Source organism: Pristis pectinata, chromosome 21 (genome assembly GCF_009764475.1).
Source record: "Pristis pectinata isolate sPriPec2 chromosome 21, sPriPec2.1.pri, whole genome shotgun sequence".
Lineage (NCBI taxonomy): Eukaryota > Metazoa > Chordata > Chondrichthyes > Rhinopristiformes > Pristidae > Pristis > Pristis pectinata.
The window spans coordinates 2,962,905-2,985,887 of record NC_067425.1 but is presented as its reverse complement, the minus strand read 5'-3'; the positions used below and the strand labels follow the sequence as shown (position 1 = coordinate 2,985,887).

The following is a 22,983-nucleotide window of genomic DNA, read 5'->3' as shown; positions in this document are numbered from 1 at the left end:
ACCGCATTGATCCGCAGTATTGATCGCAGAGCTCAGAGCTCGGAAGTTCAGAGCTGCAAACAGAAGGGGTGAAATTTCACATCGGAAGGCAGTGCAAAGCAGGCAGTGGGAACTTCACTGCAGATCCCCAGGCCCCGGAGTGTGTGCTCCTCCCATCCCTACCTCCCCTGAGCCATGTTCCCCTTTCCCACCCCCTATCATCCCTGGACCCTCCACGTCCTCTCATCTGAGGGTATGTGTGTGTGGGAAAGGTGGCAAAAATAGGGGACTGGAGGGGGAGAAGGAGGGGGTGAGAGAGAGAGGGGGAGAGGGAGAGAGGGGGAGAGAGGGGGAGTGGGGGAGAGGGAGAGAGACAGAGAGAGAGCGCGCAGGGGAGAGAGAGGAAGAGAGCACAAACTGCAGGTGTGGGTTACCTGCATTCATACCTTGGGTTGCAGACCACCCAGGCAAAGTATGAGGCTCTGTTCCTCTGGTTTGCATTGGGCCTCACCCCAGCAGTGGAGGGGGTGGAGGATGGACAGGTCAGTCTGCCTCCAAGTGTAAGTCGGGACCCTGCCTCAGGACATCAACTATTGGTCACATCCACCTCCCCAATGCATCTCCCCTTGGCCCCTGTCTACCCCTCCCACCCCACCCTCTCCTCCTCCTGTGTAATGGGCTGTTCATCCCACCGGATCCCATTTCCCAGGCCGGCCATGGGTGAGTCCAGTTCCTTGGACGGAGTAAGAGGCAGTGCTGAAGGAGTAGCCCCAGTGCTGGCCTGGAGCACACAGCAAGAGCCAACTGATCAATGTGGGATTTGGGACTTACAAGAGAATGTCACAGTAACCATCGATGGAGATCGACTTGGGAGTCCTTCGCCTCCGGAGGAACACCTCTTCAACCTGAGGAGGGAACAGCAGTCACTCCTGGGAACCCAGGTACTGACCTCATTAGCTGAGGCCAGTCTCTCAAAACCAGACACAACTTGGAGCGGAGGAAGTGATTCAAATGGTCACCGTCCCGAGGGAGACACGGGAGACTGCCGACGCTGGAATCTGGAGTAACACACAAGCCGCTGGAGGGACTCAGTGGGTTGGGAGGGACTCAGCGGATCGGGCAGCATCTTCAGGGGATAGTGGACAGCCAACGTTTTGGGTCAAGGCTGAGATCCAGATGAAAGGTAAAGTCCAGATACAGGTCCTGACCTGAAATGTTGACTGTTTGGTTTGGTTTATTATTGTCACTTGTACCGAGGTACAGTGAAAAACTTGTACTACCGATCGTACAGGTCAATTCATTACACAGTGCAGTTACATTGAGGTAGTACAGAGTGCATTGATGTAGTACAGGTAAAAACAGTAACAGTACAGAGTAAAGTGTCACAGCTACAGAGAAAGTGCAGTGCAATAAGGTGCAAAGTCGCAACAAGGTAGATCGTGAGGTCATAGTCCATCTCATTGTCCATTTCCCTCCAGAGATGCTGCCTGACCCGCTGAATTGCTCCGTCCCGAGGGAGAGTGACAGGCCCGGTTCGAAGGGCCGATCGATCTGCTCCCCTTCCCACTTCACGTTCTATACGCAGAGATTCACCTCACTCCAGCACAGCACAGTAGTTGGAGCTTGTTCACACCAGCCATTGAATGGTGGAGAGTACAGGGCCTCCTCCTGTCCTGGTGTAACAGGAGGGAGAGGGGCTGAGTGGCCTCCTCCTCCTCTGCGGGCTGACCATGCCCTCCCTGGGAAAGAGGAAGGGTAAAGTTCTCACCCCCTGCAGGAAGAGGTAGAGAGCTCCAACGACCATGACACTCTGTCCACTCAGACGCAGATACCCTCTGACCGAGTGCTCCAGCTCGAAGGGAGGCTGCAACAGTAATAAAGTGGGACAGTGTTTATCTGGGTGGGGGGGTTGTGAAGTGGAGACCCCAGCTGATTCTGTCCAAACAGACAAATGATCCAATTCTCCGTCACTGTCCCTCCCACAGTACCGCCCCTCCCACAGTGCACACTCACTCAGTATTCCCCTCCCACTGCAGTGCTCCTTCAGTACGCCCCTCCCACACTGTGGCGCTCCCTCAGCACCACCCCACCACTGCAGTGCTCCCTCAGTACGCCCCTCCCCTCGTGTGATGCTCCCTCAGTACCACCCCTCCCACAGTGTGACCCTCCCTCAGTAACGCCCCTCCCACAGTGCCTGCTCCCTCAGTACTGCATTACCAGCTTGCAGTTTCTTGCCTTTGGAGTGACCCCTCCACCTCTGCCCTAATACCCAGCCCCGCAGCTGATTACAGAGAACTCTGTCACACCTTCCTGCCCTCAATCCTGTTGTAGGCTGTCACGGTGAAGATGATCATGTAGGACATATACAGGATGAACTTGATGTAAAAGATGAACCTGGCAAAGCTGTTCCACTTCTCCTGAAGCAGGTGGTTCAGAGGCTCCAGCTTTAGCATCTCGTGGCGGTTCTGGTGAAGGGAATACGGCATTAGCAGGGCTGGGGTGAAGGATGTGTGTGACGGGACGGTGTGGAGGGAGCTTCACTCTGTGTCTGACCCTGGGAGTGTGTGATGGGACGGTGTGAAGGGAGCTTCACTCTGTGTCTGACCCTGGGAGTGTGTGATGGAACGGTGCAGAGGGAGCTTCACTCTGTGTCTGACCCCGGGAGTGTGTGACGGGACGGTGTGGAGGGAGCTTCACTCTGTGTCTGACCCCGGGAGTGTGTGGCGGGACGGTGCGGAGGGAGCTTCACTCTGTGTCTGACCCTGGGAGTGTGTGACGGGACGGTGCGGAGGGAGCTTCACTCTGTGTCTGACCCTGGGAGTGTGTGGCGGGACGGTGCGGAGGGAGCTTCACTCTGTGTCTGACCCTGGGAGTGTGTGATGGGACGGTGCGGAGGGACCTTCACTCTGTGTCTGAGCCCGGGAGTGTGTGATGGGACGGTGTGGAGGGAGCTTCACTCTGTGTCTGACCCTGGGAGTGTGTGATGGGACGGTGCGGAGGGAGCTTCACTCTGTGTCTGACCCTGGGAGTGTGTGGCGGGACGGTGCGGAGGGAGCTTCACTCTGTGTCTGACCCTGGGAGTGTGTGATGGGACGGTGCGGAGGGAGCTTCACTCTGTGTCTGACCCTGGGAGTGTGTGACGGGACGGTGTAGAGGGAGCTTCACTTGGTGTCTGTCTGTATTTATTGTGTACAGGTCAAGCTCTGATGAAACCCCAGTGCTGGCTTTACCAAACTCTGTCAGCGAGGAGTGATTTATCTCCTTGGTTAAATGTTCCTTCTAATTTCTGTGAGGGAATGTCATTGGGCTCCCTCGAGTGGCTCTGAGCCCTCCCTGTCCCTTTCCCCTGCCCACTGACAGTCCCTGACAGTACAGGGGACTGTCCTCCCTCCTCCCCCGACTGGTTCCCTGCCTCCAGTCTCTGAGCCTGGCCCTGGGGACACAGCCATTACCGGTGTCTCGCTGCCATACACGATGATCTCCAGCACCGAGTTTTTCTCGTGTGTGTCGAGGGCGGAGAGGTCGTACAGAGAGGAGTGCACCGGCCCGTATGCCCACTCCCGGAACTTCCTGGACAGGTGTCTGCATTGCTCCTCCCGTATCTCTCTCCCGATGATATACTTGAGGATCTGAGGAGACATTTTCCAGCGGAATTTATGCCAAAGGCAGAGATTCTCGCAGAGGGTGATGTGTAGAGGGGTTTGTCAGTCACGGCTCAGGGCAGTGATCATATCTCCTCCACAGACCTGCATACAGATCCATCCAACACAGGGCTGAAGGAGCACTGCCCTGTGGGAGGGGCAGTGAGGGAGGGTCACACTGTGGGGGGGCGGTGAGGGAGTGTTGCACTGTGGGGGGGGTGGTGAGGGAGTACCGCACTGTGGGGGGGGGGCGGTGAGGGAGCGTCGCACTGTGGGAGGGGTGGTGAGGGAGCGTCGCACTGTGGGGGGGCGGTGAGGGAGCATCGCACTGTGGGAGGGGCGGTGAGGGAGTGTCGCACTGTGGGAGGGGCGGTGAGGGTGCGTTGCACCTTGGGGGGGCGGTGAGGGAGCGTCGCGCTGTGGGAGGGGCGGTGAGGGAGCGTCGTGCTGTGGGAGGGGTGGTGAGGGAGCATTACACTGTGGGAGGGGCGGTGAGGGAGCGTCGCGCTGTGGGAGGGGCGGTGAGGGAGCGTCGTGCTGTGGGAGGGGCGGTGAGGGAGCGTCGCACTGTGGGAGGGGCGGTGAGGGAGCGTCGCGCTGTGGGAGGGGCGGTGAGGGAGCGCTGTGCTGTGGGAGGGGCGGTGAGGGAGCGCCGCACTGTGGGAGGGGCGGTGAGGGAGCGTCGCACTGTGGGAGGGGCGGTGAGGGAGCGCTGTGCTGTGGGAGGGGCGGTGAGGGAGCGTCGCACTGTGGGAGGGGCGGTGAGGGAGCACCGCGCTGTGGGAGGGGCGGTGAGGGAGCGCTGTGCTGTGGGAGGGGCGGTGAGGGAGCGCCGCGCTGTGGGCACTGCTTAGGTTGTCGTGGCAAACAGCAGCTGGGTTCCACATGGGGACCCCATGTCCACACTGACCAGGGAACTGCAGACTGACAGGGCACAATTACCGTTAAACAGTTTTAAAACAGAAGGTATTCTGAAAACATTCCACGCATAATCAAACCCAAAGTGTTCACTTCCCCTCTGTCACACTCCCTCTCTCCCTGTCCTCTGTCACACACTCTGTGTTACACATTCCTGTCTTCTGTAGTACTCCCTCTCTCTCTGTCCTATCACACTCCCTCCCTCTGTCCTATCACACTCCCTCTCCCTCTGTCCTGTCACAGTCTCTCTCTGTCCTATCACACTCCCTCCCTCTGTCCTATCACACTCCCTCTCCCTCTGTCCTGTCACAGTCTCTCTCTGTCCTATCACACTCCCTCCCTCTCTGTCCTATCACACTCCCTCCCTCTGTCCTATCACACTCCCTCTCCCTCTGTTCTGTCACAGTCTCTCTCTGTCCTATCACACTCCCTCCCTCTCTGTCCTATCACACTCCCTCTTTCTCTGTCCTGTCACAGTCTCTCTCTCTGTCCTGTCACAGTCTCTCTCTCTGTCCTGTCACAGTCTCTCTCTCTGTCCTGCCACACTCCCTCTCTCTCTGTCCTGTCACACTCTCTCTCTGTCCTGCCACACTCTCCCCTTCCCCTGTCTGTCCCCAACCTTTTTCCTCACATTTAACCCTTTCACTTCTGGTGGAAACACAGGGAACAGGATACAGGATGTTGTGGCAATGATAATGTGGCGAGCATGTGGAACCCGCCAGCACGGATTGATTCCAGGACCTGCCCCCTTCCCACTACCCCTCTACCCCAAGTCCCAGCACCCACCTCGATCTTTCCAGTCTTGGCAGCCAGTTTGAGGGGTGTGAGCCCCTTCTTATTCGTCACACTTTCCAGGTTGAGCTGAGGTTTGAGCTTCACGCCCATCCTGAGGAGGTGGTCGTACATCTCAGTGACGAACCTGGTGTTCTCCCGGCTGTTGTCGGAGATGGCCACCAGTGCGTGCAGCACATTGTTACCCCTGGAGTCCGCGGCGTCGATGTCAGCCTGGCGGTAAGGGTTTTCCAGCAGGTGATTCACCACCTCCAGCTGGTTGGTGCAGGCAGCCAGCGAGAGAGGCAGCTCCCCTATCACGGAGACACCTGGTCAGATCCACAGCCGCAGCCTGCATTTATATTTCCTCTTTCACTACATAGAACACAGACCAGTACAGCACATGATCAGGCCCTTCGGCCCACCATTTCCGTGCCGACTGTGATGCCAATCTAAACCAATCCCATCTGCCTGCACGTGGTCCATATCCCTCCATCCCCTGCCTGTTCATCTGCCTGTCTAAATGCCTCTTAAATGCCACAATCGTGTCTGAATCCACCACTTCCCCAGACAGCCCGTTCCAGGCACCCACCACTCTCAAAAAAGCTGCCTTGCACATCTCCCTTAAACTTTGCCCCTCTCACCTTAAAGCTATGTCTTCTAGTACTTGACACTTCTATCCTGGGAAAGTGATTCCACTCTATCTGTGCCTCTCATAATTTCATAAACCTCTATCAGGTCTCCCTTCCGCCTCTGATATTCCAGAGAAAACAACTCAAGTTTGTCCAACCTCTCCTTATAGCTCATGCCCTCTAATTCAGGCAGCATCCTGGTGAACCTCTTCTGCACCCTGTTCAAAGCCTCCACACTCTTCCTGTAATGGGGTGACAATACTCTATGTGCAGCCTAACCACAATTTTATACAGCTGCAAAATGACTTCCTGACTTAATGCCCTGACCGATGAAGGCAAGTATGTCATACACCTTCTGGCAGTGTGCTCCAGGCATCTACCACTCTTTGCATCAAAAAACTTGTCGTGTTTCTCAGAGATCGGTGTTGGGTCCACTACTTTTCATGTTATATGTTAATGATCTGGATGATGGAATTGAGGGCTTTGTGGCCAAGTTTGTGGATAATACAAAGATAGGTGGAGGGGCAGGTATTATTGAGGAAGCAGGGAGTCTGCAGAAGGACTTAGACAGGTTGGGAGAATGGGCAAAGAAGTGGCAGATGGAATACAGAAGTGTACGGTCATACACTTCGGTAGAAGGAATAAAGGTGCAGACTATTTTCTAAACGGGGAGCAAATTCAGAAATCGGAGGTGCAAAGGGGACTTGGGAGTCCTAGTGCAGGATTCCATAAAGGTTAACTTGCAGGTTGAGTCAGTAGTAAGGAAGGCAAATGCAATGTTAGTATTCATTTTGAGAGGACTAGAATATAAAAGCAAGGATGTAATGCTGAGGCTTTACAAGGCCTTGGTCAGACCACATTCATGCTTGCCTTCATCAGTTTTGGGCCCCATATCTAAGGAAGAATGTGCTGGTGTTGGAGAGGGTCTAGAGGAGGTTTACAAGAATGATCCTGGGTATGAAAGGGTTAACATATGAGGAGCGTTTGATGGCTCTGGGCCTGTACTCTCTGGAGTTTACAAGGGTTGGTGGAGGGGGTGGAATCTCATTGAAACCTACCGAATATTGATAGGCCTGGATAGAGTGGACGTGGAGAGGATGTTTCCAGTAGGACCAGAGGGCACAGCCTCAGAATAAAAGGACTTCCCTTTAGAGCAGGGATGAGGAGGATTTCTTCAGCCAGAGGGCGGTGAATCTGTGGAATACATCGCCACAGACGGCTGTGGAGGCCGAGTTATTGGGTGTATTTAAAGCAGAGGTTGATAGGTTCTTGATTAGTAAGGACGTCAAAAGTTATGGGGAGAAGGCAGGAGAATGGGGTTGAGAGGGAAAAATAAATCAGCCATGATCGAATGGCAGAACAGACTCGATGGGCTGAATGGCCTAATTCTGCTCCTATGTCTTATGGTCACATCTTCTTTACACTTCCCCCTCTCCCTCCCGGTGTCGAGGACGAGAGCTTGCACTGGGACCTGATGAGGCAGGTGTGGGAACCATAGATTCTCCCACAGAGGGGGCCGGAGGTGCCTGACGGGTGGGCAGCTTCCTGTACTCCTTCCACTGCTGACACAGGGCCTCTGGTTTGCTATATATTATTGACTTAAGCAGAGAAAAATTTAAACCTGTGCAATGACACCAAACTTGGAGGTGTGGCAAACAGTGAAGACCATCAGTCCTCTTCAGCGGGGCATTGATAGGTTGGCAGAAGGGCCAGACACAGGGCAGATGGACTCCAGGTTCTCAATACCAGCCCGAATGCTCCTTCTGCACTGAGGGGTATTAGAGTCAGGAGTCGCCACTTTAATGTGGTTTCAAGCTCATCCTTCAGTCTTTTCCTCTGTCTGTCCGGTGATCTTTTCCCATGACGGAGCTCAGGACAGAGAGTCTATTTCAGGAGTCTGATGTCGAGCAATGCAGTAAAACATCCCGAGTGCAACACACTGACAGCAACAACTTGACACCAAATCACACGAGGAGACACTTATTCAAGTGGAATACAGAGTAGATTTTAAGGAAGCTTCTTCAAGGTGGGTGAGGTTTAGGGAGGGAATTCTGGAGGTTGGGGCACAGGCAGTAGAAGGCACTGCCAGCAGTGACGGAGAGACAGGAATTAGGGATGATCAAAATGCCAGAATTGGAGGAGTGCAGGATCTGGAAGGCTTGTTGGAGCACAGGAAGCTGCAGAGGTGGGGATGGAGTGGGGGAGGCAGGGGCTTGTGAGGCTGTGGGATTGGAACACAAAGTGAGAATTTTAAAATCAGAACGTTGTTGAACTGGGAGCCGGTGTGGGACAGATGAGTGAATGGGATGATGTGAGTCGGGACACAGGGTAGCAGACATGAGCTCCAGCTCACCAGCTGCAGAATGTGAAGGGTTGATCAGTAGAACACTGGAATAGTCGCATCTGGGAGTTAAAACAGCAGGCGGCCCTAACATATTGCAGTAAATGTCTCCACTGATTTTAAGAAAATGTTTGATAGAATACTACATAAAAGGCCAGTTAACAAAACCTGGTGGAATAGAAGGGTTGGTGCTGGCTTGGAATGTAAATGGCATCAGAGCAGAACTGTGGTAAATAGTTGTTTTTCAGACTGGAGGACAGCGGACAGTGATGTTTCCATGGTCAGGGCTGGGATTATTGTTCTTTTGATGGATATTATTGACTTGAATATTGGAATACAGAACAAAATTTCAACAGGTGCTGATGATACCAAACTTGTGGCAAACAGTGAAGTCGATACCTCTCCACGTCTGCAGGACATGGAGAGGCTAGGAGAATGGACCAACATGGGGCTGATGGAACTTAACACAGAGAAATATGAAGAGGGGGGAGGCGATGTAGATAATGATAGTTCTAGTGTGCAGCAAGGTGGGATTTCTGGAGGTATGTATGCATAGATCTGTGATGTTGGCAGGACACACTGAGACAGCAGTTAGCAAGGCGTGCGGGATCTTGGGCTTCGTAAACAGAGGCACTGAGTACAAAGGCAAGAAAGTTTTGCGGAACTTTTATGAAGCTCTGGTGAGGCAACGACTGGAGTTTTGCATCGAGATCTGGTCACCGCGTGCCAGGAAGTGAGCAGGGCCCCGGGAGAGAGTGCGGGAGATTTACTTGGATGTTCCAGGGGTGAGGGCTTCAGCTGCAAGGTTAGGCTGGGGACGCTGAGTTGCTCTCCTTGGACCAAGCACGGCTGAGGGGAGAATTGATCGAGGTGCACAGATCCTGATTACGGGAGGTTTAGGTGAAGCTGGTACGAGGACTGGGGGCACAGTATTGCGGCCGTGGGTGGAGATACAGGGGGTGGGGGAAGAACGTCCATGCACAGCGGGGGGTAATGCCCTGAAACTGACTGCCCACCAGGGAGGTGGAAGTGGAGACGGTCAGTGACACCGAAAGGACGTTAGATCAGCGCGGGAGGGGAGTGAACCTGCAGGGGTGGGGTTGGGGGGGTTGGTCAGGACCAGTGGATTACTTTACCAGACTCCCGAAACAGACTGTCTATTCCCAGCTCTGTCCCGGGAAGAGAGACGGACAAAGGAAGAGATGCAAGGATGTGCCCAAAGCTTCCTTAAAAATATGCAACATCCCCACTGACACCTGGGATTCGCTGGCCCAGGACCCGCAGTGTGGGGAAGGAGCATCCAAGATGGCAGTGAGAACCTCAAACCTATGCATCGGGGTCACAGAAACCAGCGGAAGCGGCAGCAGGAGTGCACCACTTCCCAAACTACACACCTGCCTGTCCCACCTGTGGGTGAGTCTGTGGTTCCTACATTGGCCTCATAAATTATCTCAGAAGCCACAGAACCAGAGAGGAAACAAGTCATCCTCAATCCTGAGGGAGGGCACAAGGATGCTTCAAAACTGCTTCTCTTCTACAGACACCTGACTATTGACTTGATGTTTTGAATAGCCGCCTGCTGTTCAGGGATGATTCTGTCACCATTGTGTGACCTCAGTGAGTGAGATTGCCAGGCATCACAGGTAGTTTTGTGCCCAGGGATAGGCTGAGACACCCCAGAACCAGCAGGGAGAGGAAGAACCAACCCGCACAACTCTAATCACGACCTCAGTATAGCAACTCTTTGACCACTTTGCACTAGAATGGACTTTTTTTTGTTCTAATTGTGTTCTTTCTTTCTTGTACAATTTATGTTTTTCTTGTGAATGTTGAGTCTCTGATGCTCTGTGCCCATGATGCTGCTGCAACTAAGTTTTTCATTGCACCTGTGCACACATGGACCTGTGCAGATGGCAATGGACTTGACTTTGAAACTTTGAAGAATGTCATCACTTCAGATCAGAGGTTACCAACTGCTGTCTAACCCATTAACAAGTCCAGTACCACCCTCCACCCAGGAGAAACTTCCAATTTCCAGCTAACGCTCCCCTAAATACATCTTTGACAAACATCCTCCCAGCACTGTGCAGGCAGAGAGTGGTAAAGGCAGTGCAGTGTGAACAATCTCAGTGGGAAGACTGTGCTTGTTCCCACACTGCATGTAACCCAAGGAGCTCAGTGACAACAAACTGCATTCAGCCAGCAGGCAGACCACACATCACAAGACTCTGACGAATGACGCTCCGCGCTAACCTCAGGCTATATAACCTGGCATCTGTTACACCGCAACAGGAAGAAACCATTCAGCCCCTACAGCCAGTTCCATCCGATCCACACAATTACTGCCTTGGTTCTGTGATCCTTAACTCTCAGCCCCACACAGCTGCATCTATTTGACCTCATCTATCCAGGGGCAGGTTGCCACTCCAATTGTGTGAGGAGCTGCTTCCTGACATCACTTCCATCCAGTCCAGATGGAGGGTCTCGACACGAAACATCAACTGTTCCTTTCCCTCCACAGTCACTGCCTGACCTGCTGAGTTCCTCCAGCAGTTTGGCTTTTGCTCCAGATTCCAGCACCTGCAGTCTCTTAGAGTCATACAGCAATACAGGCCCTTCGGCCCAACTAGTCCATGCCGACCACGGTGACCATCCAGCTAGTCCCAGTTTCCTGCGTTCGGCCCGTATCCCTCCAAGCCCCGCCCCTCCATGTACCTATCCAAGTGCTTCTTAAATGATACTGTTGTACCTGCCTCACCCACTTCCTCTGGCAGCTCGTTCCAAGTACTCACCTCTGGGTGAAAAAGTTGCCCCTCAGGTCCCCTTTAAATCTTTCCCCTCTCACCCTAAATCTCTGCCCCCTAGTTTTGGACTCCCCTAACCTAGGGAAAAGATGGTTACCGTCCACCTTATCTCATAATTTAAAACATTTCTGTAGAGTCTCCCCTCATTCTCCTATGTTCCAGGGAATAAAGACCTAGCCTGGCCAACCTCTCCCTGTAACTCAGGCTCTCTGGTCCTGGCAACAACATTTTGTGTCTCAAGTTTTCAGACTCTGCCTTTATTCTGGAATCCCACCCTTCCTCAGCCCACAGAGAAAAGACCTTCCCTCTCCACTCTCTGCACATACACTCTTCATCGAAACCTAACAGGCCATAATCCCAGTTGTGCAGCCTGTGCTTGTAACTTAACCCTTTAACCCTTGGTTTCCTGGTGAGTTCATACATCTGCCCACAACCTGTCCCACCCAAGGTCAATGGGACGCAGAGCTCAGAGCTGATTTGTCCAAACGGGAGCTTAGTACAAATGTCACCCCTCTCCTTTGTGTCCCAGCCCTGGGCTAACAGAGACCATTCCTTTAGACATTGAATCTAATGTTTGCATCTCCCCTGAAGCTGCAGTACCTGCTGTACTCGGAGCCCTGAACCTCAGTCCCTCCAGTGTCCCAGCTTTCCACTGTGACAATAACCGGCTCTCTCCTGCTGGGAAGTGGTGTCCACACCGGACATAGTTTTCCATCTCCTAATCTGCCTTTGCAACTTCCTTCTGCGATCTACGCCACTCAGTGCATCACCAGAGGACCCTGCTCCCAATTCCCTCTCCGCACCCTGTATAAACAGTGGAAAGCTGATCCCTGGGGAATGCCACTGGTTGCATCCTACACACAGTGCCAGCATTCCCTGCCCGTTGCTTGCCTTGCCTGTAGGTGGGAGGGTATTCCAATCTGTCTGCCTTGGGTCCAGACTGGATTAGGTCATAACTGGAAGATCAGGGGGTGGTCCAGCATGGGACACCCAGCCCACTAGGTCAGTGTCACCTCCTTCAAAGAACCAGCACGTCGGACCCTCTCCCATGCCCCACAAAGATTTTATGGATTTCCCACTAACCTCCTGTGCTCCAGGGAGCACATATACTGGACATCAGTGGGTGTGACAGCTGCTGTTCAGGTCAGTCAGGTCTGAGACTGTGAGTCTTCATCAAAGGATGGTGGTAGCGCAGTGTGGAGTAGAGGGTGTCTGGGAAGAGATATCTCACCCAATCTTTGTCCTGCTGTAGTTACACAACCTCATGGAACTTACTGTGTTCACACTGTGTGTGTGCGTGCAGGGGTGTGTGTGTGTGTGTGTGTGTGTGTGTGTGCGTGCGTGCGTGCGTGCGTGCGTGCGTGTGTGTGTGTCACCCCCCCACTGCCGCACTCCACACACCCCTCCCATGCCAATTCCTGCAATTCCTGTCTCTCTGTCTCTCCCCCACTCCTGTTCCCGGTTCCCTCTCTTACTCCCACCCTTCCCTACCCCCCTCCCTTCCCTCTCCCCAACTCCCATCGTCATCCTCTCCCCTTCCCCGTGCGTCTGTTCTGCCTACCGAAGTAGAATCCGGTCTGACCCCCCTTGGGCTTGAAGAACAAGCCGTTGGCCTTGGCGTGGACGTCTGCACCGTTACAGATCAGGAGTGCCACGAAGTGCAGGCAGCGGCGCTCGATGGCGATGTGCAGTGCGGTCTGACCTAGGGAGGGACCCAGACCGGGTTAGTCCTTGGCCAGATGTCACACAGCGAGGCTGAGGCTGGCTGGGGCTGGGGGAGACAGGAGGCTGTGGGAGGAAACCCCCCACCCTCACCACTCAAAGTAGCCCAGTGGGACGGCCTGCAGGTCACCTGCCCACTGACCCCACCTCAACCCTGCCCTATGATCCCACCCCACCCCTGCCCTCAGACCCCCACCCCACCGACCCCACCCCACCCCTCAGATCCCCACCCCACCAACCCCACCACACCCTTGCCCTCAGACCCCCACCCCACCGACCCCACCACACCCCTGTCCACTGATCCCACCCCATCCCATCTCTATCCATCACCTCCCACCAACTCCATCCCATACCCACCTCACTGCACTCATCCCAACCCACTCCCCAAATCCCACCACACCCCACTTCCCTCCCACCCCTCCCCATGTCACTTTACTCCCAGCACAGTATCTCCAGAATTCCCAGAAACCGCAGGGTGGTCCCAGAGCAGCCAGCGTTCCCACGTCCCTCCACCTCCGTACCCTTATAGTAACTGTCCACGTAGGCTGCATTGATGAGTTGCTCCAAGTTGTCCGTTTTCTCCGCGATTTCCAGCAGCACTGGGATGGTGTCGTTCCGGTGGCTACTCAGATTCAGCAGAGCCTTCAGTAATGCAGTTTTCCCCGTCTCTGGCTCTGTAAGGCACACAAGGTGACATGTCCCAGAATCCGACAACAGTTCGGAAAACCTCTTCACCAGCCACCCCTGATCACAGCAGCTCAATCTGCTCTCTCATCCCCTCTGGCTCTTTCTCTGGTCACCTTCAATTCCCTAACCCACTGGTCACTAACCCCTTCTGCTGCTGAGAACATAACAGGAGACAGAAGCAGCAGAAGGCCTCAGCCGCTCAACCCAGTTCCACCATTCAGTAAGATCAGGGCTGCTCCAATCTTGGCCTCTAAGCCATCTTCTTCCCCTGAACCCTCGACTCCCTCAAACACCAACCTTGACCGTAGGTATCTCCACTGAATCAACTCCCACAGGAGAGAATTCCAAAGATGCACCACCCTCTGAGACATTTCCCCAATCTCCATATGAGATGGATTTGAGTACAAGAGTAAAGGCACCTTCCTGCAGTTATATGGGGCCCTGGTGAGACCACATCTGGACCATTGTGTACGCTTGGTCTGCTTACCTAAAGGATAGAGGGAACGCAGCAAAGATTCACCAGACTTCACCAGGTTCCCGAGCAGGCAGGTCTGACGCAAGAGGAGAGATTGAGTAGGCTCAGCCTTTATTCTCTGGAGTCTAGAAGATTGGGAGGTGATCTCACAGAAATGTACAAAAGTTTTGGAGGGCTTCAGAGGGTTGATATGGGGAGGGTGTTTCCCCTGGATAAGGAGTCTAAGGGAGAGGCCCATTTAGAATTACCCTAGAGGGCTGTGCACCTCAGTTGTTGACTACATCTGAAATGGAGACCAATAGATTTCTGGATATTAGGCCATAACACCATAAGATATAGGAACAGAATTAGGCCATTTGGCCCATCCAGACTGCACTGCCATTCAATTGTGGCTGTTTTTTTTCAACCCCATTTACTTGCCTTCTCCCTGTAACCCTTAACCCTTATTAAAAAAAAACAAGGGATATGGGGATAAGGCAGGGAAATGGGAGCTGGTGGATAATCACCACAGAATGGGGAACAGGTTTGAGTGGCTCAGTGTCCCACTTCTGCTCTCATTTCTTAACACGCAGCCTTCAGGACACACTGATTCAGACCCTCAGCTATTCCATCCTTGTATTTTGTACTTCCTGAAGCTTTTCCTTCTGCTAACTTCAGATTTCATTCTTTGCCCCTTACTACCCCTCCTCCCCCTCCCCCGTCACTCGGTCTCTCCACCCTTCTCCCATCACAGAACTGACCTTCTGACCCTCCTGTTTTCTCTGAAACTTTAAACTTCTCTCTCTAACTTCTCCCAGTTCTGACGAGAAGTCATCCACCCGAAACGTTAACTCTGCTTCTCTCTCCACAGGTACTGCCTGACCTGTCGACAATTTCCAGTGTCCTCTTGTTTTCACTTCAGATTTCCAGCATCTGCCAGATTTTGCTGCTGGAATGGTGTTCACAAGCTCTGTTACGGCACGAGACGGGGAGGATGTCTTCCCGCTGGGCTGCGGAGAGCCGGTCTGAGCCACCAGCTACTAGACCTGTCTCCACCTCTCCTCCCCAAACATCCCTCTGGGTGGGAGGGCAAGGGAAGAGTAGGGGGTGAGAGACAAGAACACCTGGATCCAACCCCTCTCCTGCTTAGGGGTCACCTGATGTACACAGTGGGGGGATCAGTGGTTGGTGAGTGTCCCCTCTCCCACCCTGGTCCTGCCCTCTCTAGAGGTGCTGCTGCCTGTCCCTGGGGAGTCTCCCAAACACTCCCTGCTGTAGGTCAAGGCCGCACAGACTGGGGCTCCTTCCCCGCTGATGGAGGTTGGGGTGGGGTGGGGGGGGTGTGAGGGGGCAGGGGATGGCTTTGACAGGGTGGATGTGGCAAAGGTCTTCTCATTGTGGGAGGGAACGGAACAAGAGGCCCACAACTTGGTACGGCAACTGCTCTGTGCAAGACCGCAGGAAATTGCAGAGAGTTGTGGATACAGCCCAATCCCTCACACAAACCAGCCTCCCCTCCACTGACTCCGCCGACACTTCCCACTGCCTTGGGAAAGCAGCCTCCCCTCCCACTCCGGACTTCTTCTCTTTTCCCCCCTCCCATCGAGCAGAAGATACAAAAGCCTGAGGCTCAAGGACACTTTCTATCCCACTGTTATAAGACTCTTGAACAGGCCTCTTATGAGCTAAAAGATTAACCCTTGATCCCTTGATATGAGAGATAAGAACGCCCCAATATAATATTCTCGATATAAGAACCCCCCCAATAGCCACCGGGACCTTGAGGAACAGATATGCAGGCAGATTAGAGAAAGGTGTAAAACTGATAGGGTTGTTGTCGTGAGGGACTTCTGGGACCTCCTTAGTGTAAGAGGTTTAGATGGGGCAGAATTTGTTAGCAGAACCCAGGAGGGTTTCTTAAATCAATATGTTGATAGTCCAATGAGAGGAGGGGCCGTACTGGACCTGGTGGTGGGTAATGAGCCTGGCCAGGTGAGTATGGACCTTGCGGGAGAGTATTACATTGGAGCAGGGCAAATTACGGGAGCGTTAGGCAGGAACGAGGGAGAATTAATTTGGAACAGGTGTTTTTGGGCAAGTCCACATCTGACATGTGGAGGGTGTTTAAAGACCAACTGCACAGAGTACAGGACAGGGATGTTCCAGTGAGAAGGAAGGACAAGGAATGGCAGGGGAAGAGAACCTTGGATGTTGAGAGAGGTGGTGAATTTAGTCAAGAAGAAAAAGGAAAAGTATGTAAAGCTTAGGAAGCTGGGATCAAACAGAGCACTTGAGGATTGTAAAGAAGCCAGAAATGAACTCAAGGAGGGAAATAGGAAAGCCTGGAGGTGCCATGAAAAGTCCTTGGCAAGAAGGATTAAAGAGAATCCAAAGGCATTCTATACATACATCAAGAGTAACAGGATAACTAGGGAAAGACCACTCAAGGATGAAGGAGGGAACATGTATTTGGACGCGGAGAATGTGGGTGAGGTCCTTAATGAGTACTTTGCATCAGTATTTACCAAGGAGGAGGACGTGGAGGACAGGGAGATCAGTGTGGAGCGTGCTAATATGCTAATGCATTGAGATAAAGGAGGAGGTAGCGTTGGGTCTCTTAAAGAATGTTGAGATGGATAAGTCCCCGGGGCCTGATGGAATATACCCCAGGTTATTGAGACAGGCAAGAGATGAGATTGCTGAGGCCTTGACCAATATCTTTGTGTCCTCTCTAGCCACAGGCGAGGTCCCGGAGGACTGGCGAGTAGCTAATGTTGTTCCATTATTCAAGAAGGGAAACAGGGATAATCCTGGTAACTATAGACCAATGGGTCTCGCCTCAGTGGTAGGGAAGTTACTGGAGAAGATACTTAGGGATAGGATTTATGAGCATTTGGAAAACCATAGCCTAATTAGGGACACTCAGCATGTGCAGGACAAGTTGTGCCTTACTAACTTAATTGAGTTTTTTAACGAGGTGACGAGGGTGATTGATGAAGGTAGAACTGTGGATGTTGTCTGCATTGCGTTTAGTGCGGCGTCTAACAAGGTCCCTCATGGGAGGTTCATCCAGAAGATTAAGATGCATGGGATCCACAGTGAATTGGCCGTTTGGATTCAGAACTGGCCTGCCCGTAGAAGACAGAGGGCAGTGGTCGATGGAACTTATTCTGGCTGGAGGTCTGTGACTAGTGGTGTTCCTCAGGGGTCCGTACTGGGACATCTGCTATTTGTGATGTATATAAATGACCTGGATGAAAACGTGGATGGGTGGGTTAGTGGGTTTGCAGATGATGAGAAGATTGGTGGTGTTGTGGATGGCGCAGAAGACTGGCAAAGGATACAGCGGGATATAGATCAGTTGCAGATATGGGCAGAGAAGTGGCAGCTGGAGTTTAACCCGGCCAAATGTGAAGATCAAATGTAAAGAGACAGTACACTGTTAATGGCAAGACCCTTGACAGTGTTGATGAGCAGAGGCACCTTGGGATCCAAGTTCATAGCTCCTGAAGGTGGCTACACAGGTTGATAGGGCAGTAAAGAAGGCATATGGCATGCTTGCCTTCATTAGTCGTGGCACTGAGTTCGAGAGACAGCTTTACAAAACTCTAGTTAGGCTGCATCTGGAGTACTGCACTCGTTTCTGGTCACCCCATTATAAGAAGGATGTTGAGGCTTTGGAGAGGGTGCAGAAGAGGTTTACCAAGATGCTGCCTGGATTAGAGGGCATGTACTTTGAGGAGAAGTTGGACAAACTTGGGTTGTTCTCTCTGGAGCAGCAGAGGCTGAGGGGAGACCTGATAGAGGTTTATAAGATTATGAGAGGCATAGATAGAGTAGACAGCCAGTATCTTTTCCCCAGGGTTGAAATGTCTAATATCAGAGGGCATGCATTTAAGGCGATAGGGGTAAGTTCAAAGGAGATGTGCGGGGCAAGTTTTTTTACACAGAGAGTGATGGGTGCCTGGAATGCACTACCTGGGGTGGTGGTGGAGGCAGATACGATAGGGGCATTCAAGAAGCTCTTAGACAGGCACATTAATGTGAGGGAAATGGTAGGATATGGACATTGTGTCGGCAGAAGGGATTAGTTCAGTTGGGCATTTTATTACTAATGTAATTGGTTGGGCACAACATTGTGGGCCGAAGGGCCTGTTCCTGTGCTGTGCTGTTTTATGTTCTACCTCGTCGTGGCCTTTGCACTTTATTTGTCTGCCTGCACTGCACTTTCCCTGTAACTGTAACACTACCTCCTGCATTCTGTTTTTCTTTTCACTGCCTTGATGTACTTGTGTATGGAATGCTCTGTCTGGATGGTACGCAAACAAAAGCTTGCCACTGTATCCGGGTACATGTGACAATAACAAACCAATTACCAATTACAAGATGAGCAGGAATAAATCCGATCAGGAACTCAGGAGCACCTCTTTTCTCTGGAGAGTGCCCAGAGGGAGAGGTAGGACAAGGGGGCAGCTGGATGCAAGGAGATGGGGATGGGAAGAGATGGTGTGGAGCAGAAACATCAGAACAGCACAGAGGGGCCAAATGGCCTTTTTCAGAGCTGTATGTCAATACTTTTAGTGTAATTGCAGGTGGAATGGGCTCTCTGTGGTGGGGGGGGATGGGGTGAGGGAGTCTTCAGCCTAGACAAGCCGTTCCCCAACTGGCAATTGGAACCTTCACCCTTCCTTCTAGTTGCCTAGATCACACAGTGCTGGGACTGGACGTGGTTTACTCAGAATGAAACTCCAGTGGTGCTGATTCCAGCTCTGACCACCACTTGGTGAGGGCAGAGGCCAGACACGCAGCAGTCAGGCTCCTGGGTTCAGCATGAAGCTGTCAGAGAGAGAGCCGGGGAGGGGAAACAGTTCCCGGGAGCGTGAAGCTTCAATGGGAGCGCCGGGTCAGACTGTCTGGGCCCTGGTCTCACTTCCCAGACACAACGGCTTCTGAAAGAGGATCCAAAGACCAACTGGTTCCTCCCAGTGTGGATGAAGTGAGCCAGCGAGTGGCACCACTGTGACATCAAACTGAGTGCGAGCAGCTCAGGCACTTCCCGCAGCCTCGCACTGAGCTCTGCTGAGCAACAGCTACCTTTACATAGCACCTGCAATGGTACACCAGTCAACCCCTACATAGTGACCCCGCCCATTGTAACAGTCCCCAGTGCCCGCTTATTGGCGAGTGTGTCCCAGAAATGGCCATCCCACGTTCTGGTGTTGGAGCACAGACTGGCCTCAGTGCGCCTGGATCTGTTATTGCCCCTCAGTGAGGCTCTCTGCAGTCACGGACGGAGGTGACCCTTGCCGCTGTGAGACCCCTACCCAGTCCCAAGGCAGAAAATTGTGGCTTCAGTTCATGTAGAACTCAGCCACTCACCCCAGCACAGTGAGGGTCTCACTGTGGGAGGGGCAGTACTGTGGGAGTGTCAGTACTGAGGGAGTGTCAGTACTGAGGGAGTGTCAGTACTGAGGGAGTGTCTCACTGTGGGAGGGGCGGTACTGAGGGAGTGTCTACATTTGATATTTGTTGACTTTTGTAGTGCTTTTAACTAATAAACGTTTTGTAAAAAAAAAGGGACGGTACTGAGGGAGTGTCACTGTGGGAGGGGCAGTACTGAGGGAGGGTCACACTGTGGGAGGGGCAGTACTGAGGGAGAGCTATAGTGTACCAGAGACAAAACTTCAGAATTATTTTATGGGTTTTAAAGCACCTTGGGACTTTCTGATGACGTGAAAAGTTCTACAGAAATGCAAGATTTGTGTTGCGCACTGTGCACATTCACACTTGGTGGGGACTCAGGCGGGAAGGGAGCTCGGGAGAGGAGGTGCAGTGCGTACCTCTGAATTCCCAGTCAGTGAGACGTTTGTTGCTCCGGATCAGGTGCTGCAGGAATCCATCTAACTCGGACGCATCGCCTTTGGACACCACCTCAAACAGCCACTGTCGCTCGTACAGCTTGGGCACCGTGTTCCGCTCACTGCTTCTGAACAAATCCAGGGTCTGCCTCCTGGAAACAACAAGCGACTCTTTACAAAACTGGGCTGCAATCCAGCAACCCCTGGATATCTTAAATATTACTTCTGCTTTCAAGTCCCTGTATGGTCTCCCTGCCCCTTCTCTCTCTCTGACTGAGAGAAACAACAGGGAGCTGTACTGACCGTGAGACTTACTGTGCACAGTTGCTCTTAGTACTCACTGGGGCTTAATTTTTACAGGTGATTATGTGTTAAGCAGCAGAGAAATTAATTGATGGTTGTATCTTGTTATAACTTTATACAACTTTAGAGAAACAGAAACATATTGAGAGCCCTACTCAGGAAGCAGTGTGAATTAACCCCATAATGTCCTTACACATGGTGCATTATTCACCCCTTGATGGTCCTTCACAGGGAGCACTGGGCATTTCTCCTAAAGCTCTCTATACAGATGCACTATAGCCCCTTGATGGCTTCCTACAAGGTATATTTTGCATTCAGTCCCTACTAGATCTGACCACCTCATGGATGTCTGCTGCCTGTTGGACCTAGCCCAGTCCATCATGTAAACCAGCCTCCCCTCCACTGACACTGTCTACACTTCCCGCTGCCTCAGGAGAGCAGCCAACATAGTCAAGGACCCCTCCCACCCCGGTCATTATCTCTTCTCCCCTTTCCCGTTGGGCAGAAGATACAAAGTTTTGAAGGGCACCTATCACCAGGCTCAAGGACAGTTTCTATCCCACTGTTGTCAGACTCTTGAATGGACCTCTCATATGCTAAAGATGAAATCGTGATCTCTAAATCTACCTCGCCATGGCCCTTGCACCTTACTGTCTGCCTGCACTGCACTTTTTCTGTAACCATAACACTATATTCAGCATTCTGTTTTTCTTTGTACTACCTTGATGTACTTACTTATGGAGTAATCTGACTGGATGGCCTGGAAACATTTCAGTACATGTGACAATAATAAACCAATAAACTAACTGGTAACCTCTTTTTCTTTGGTCATACGCTGCTCCGGGCACAACCTGCCCACTTACTTTTCCTTCTTCTGGGGTGATGGGACACTTGGTTTTTGTGACATTTGAAAACCTTTTGGGTAAAAGGAGTCCATGGGCGCCTTGGTTTTCGAGCCATCAGCCTCACGGAAGTGATACTGACGAGCTGTCCTCTTTTGACGTTTCGGGGTGGAAGGGGTTGTGCCCTTGGCCACTGCGAAGTGCCCGTGGGGGTAGTTGAAATCATCCAGGTCCTCATCCTCAGTGAAAACCTCGTCTGTGTCTGCGCTCAACGTGATTTCAGCAGTGGCCTCGGGTTGACTGTCATCCTCACTGGCTAGGCGCCTCATCCTCACTCCACAGGTCCACTGATGCATGGAATTACGCAAGGGATAGAGAGGGAGGCTGTTAACGTGGCAAACTTCAGATGATCTGGAAAAGAAAAAGAAAAAGTAAGTCTAATTATAATGCATACTGGAGAATTAAACTCAACATCACCCAGTGTGTTCTGTATATAAAAGTTTTTATATACTTTGTCACTACACCCAGTATCTGGGACTGATCTACACCAACGCACCTTGTCCATCTCCCAAATGTATTTTGTTTCAAAGAGTTGAAGTTCCAACTAAACTCCCAGCAAGGATGATCAGTGAATACTGAGGGACAGGTCACAGTCCAACAAGAGATAGACAAATATCCCTGTGGGTTTCACGGAGATCCAGTCAACAGCAAGTAGCAGATGGTGGAACAGGGCTCATTGAAGCCTCGGTCCAAGGGAGGCTTTACAGAGCGTTTAAAAGGAGGTATCTGTGGTGAGAGATGTCATGGAGGAGCCTGGACCCGTGATTCTGAAAAAAGTGAAGGCTTTGTTCTTTGCGAGTCGCTTTGAGTCAGTGATAAACTGATTGGGAACTGATTGAGAACAGGGGAGGCTTTGTGTGACTGTGAAAATCCCAAAGGGGTGAAGCATCTTCCTTGTAAAGCTAGGAGAATTTAGTAATTTTGACCAAAATAAGCATAAAAACAATCTTACTGCAATACAGATTACCCCAATGCAGGAATTAAGCACATTAACAGCACAGCCAGATCTCCATGTATCTGCTAACTCACCCACAAGCCCTTACTGATGATGAACCCTGCTTGTTTTCAGCATGGGCTAGTGAGGGCAGACCCTGCCCACCTTGCCAATGCACTTTGCCGATCTCGTCCAGAAACACTGCAACAAAGGGAAGGCCGAGGACCAACCCTCTCCGAACGTGACAGGATTCCCTATAGTTCATCGTCTTATTCTCCAGGCTCTGAGTTCTAATCCAGTGGAAAGCATATAAAGAAAATCTGCATTTCTGTAGCACCTTCCATAACCTCAGGATGTCCAAAGCAGTTTACAGCCAAAGGGCTACTTCTGAGGTGCAGCCCCTGTTGTGACGTAGGAGCCAATTTCCACACAGCAAGATCCCACAATCAGCAACATGATACTGATGACTTCCAGTGGCTACGGCTAAGTGCTGGCCAACACATCAGGGCGTACAAACCTACTCTTTAACATGGTGACCGGGTCTTTTCTAAGTCCCAGGGAGGGACAATGTAGCTTTGATTTAATGGTTCCATCAATATGGCCATTTATAAACAGAATGACAAATATCCAAGAGGGAATTATTGGGTGATGTTGAATGGTGGACATTTGTGTAAGCTGGATGAAGAAGAATGCCTCTTTTGTGTAATAGGTTATTCATTTAACATATCCTCTGTAAATCCAGAATATTACATTTTCTCATCAGTTCTTGTTTACAACTCACTATTCACAAATAAACTATGTCAAACTGCCCCAGTGTGTTTGATACAATAATCTGCCATGATTCCTCTTATATAGAGTTATGTAAGCATCCAACAACAAAACAGTGTAGAAAACACATTTTAAAAAAGAAATGGCCCTCTGTATATCCCAGCCTGATTTTATTAAACAATGATAAAATATTCTTCAGTGTCCAAAACACTCTCAGTATCACAGACTCACAACTTGATCATCGTTTGTCTCAGCATCCAGTATCCAGT

The 22,983-nt window shown here is 51.7% G+C and overlaps 1 protein-coding gene across 1 annotated transcript in view; it reads right to left on the bottom strand.

The window, feature by feature from the left end:
* trpv1 (transient receptor potential cation channel, subfamily V, member 1) overlaps positions 1-21,088 on the bottom strand; it is a 28,617-nt gene extending 7,529 nt beyond the window's left edge. Inside the window, exons 1-9 of the mRNA XM_052035920.1 lie at positions 20,974-21,088; positions 19,790-19,959; positions 13,330-13,482; positions 12,648-12,788; positions 5,325-5,623; positions 3,432-3,608; positions 2,286-2,444; positions 1,748-1,843; positions 811-884 (exon numbers count right to left, since the gene is read on the bottom strand). Coding sequence (XP_051891880.1) covers positions 811-884; positions 1,748-1,843; positions 2,286-2,444; positions 3,432-3,608; positions 5,325-5,623; positions 12,648-12,788; positions 13,330-13,482; positions 19,790-19,959; positions 20,974-21,047 — 1,343 coding nt within the window. The 5' untranslated portion in view covers positions 21,048-21,088. The remainder of the gene's footprint in view (positions 1-810; positions 885-1,747; positions 1,844-2,285; positions 2,445-3,431; positions 3,609-5,324; positions 5,624-12,647; positions 12,789-13,329; positions 13,483-19,789; positions 19,960-20,973) is intronic.
* Positions 21,089-22,983: the final 1,895 nt, after the last annotated feature.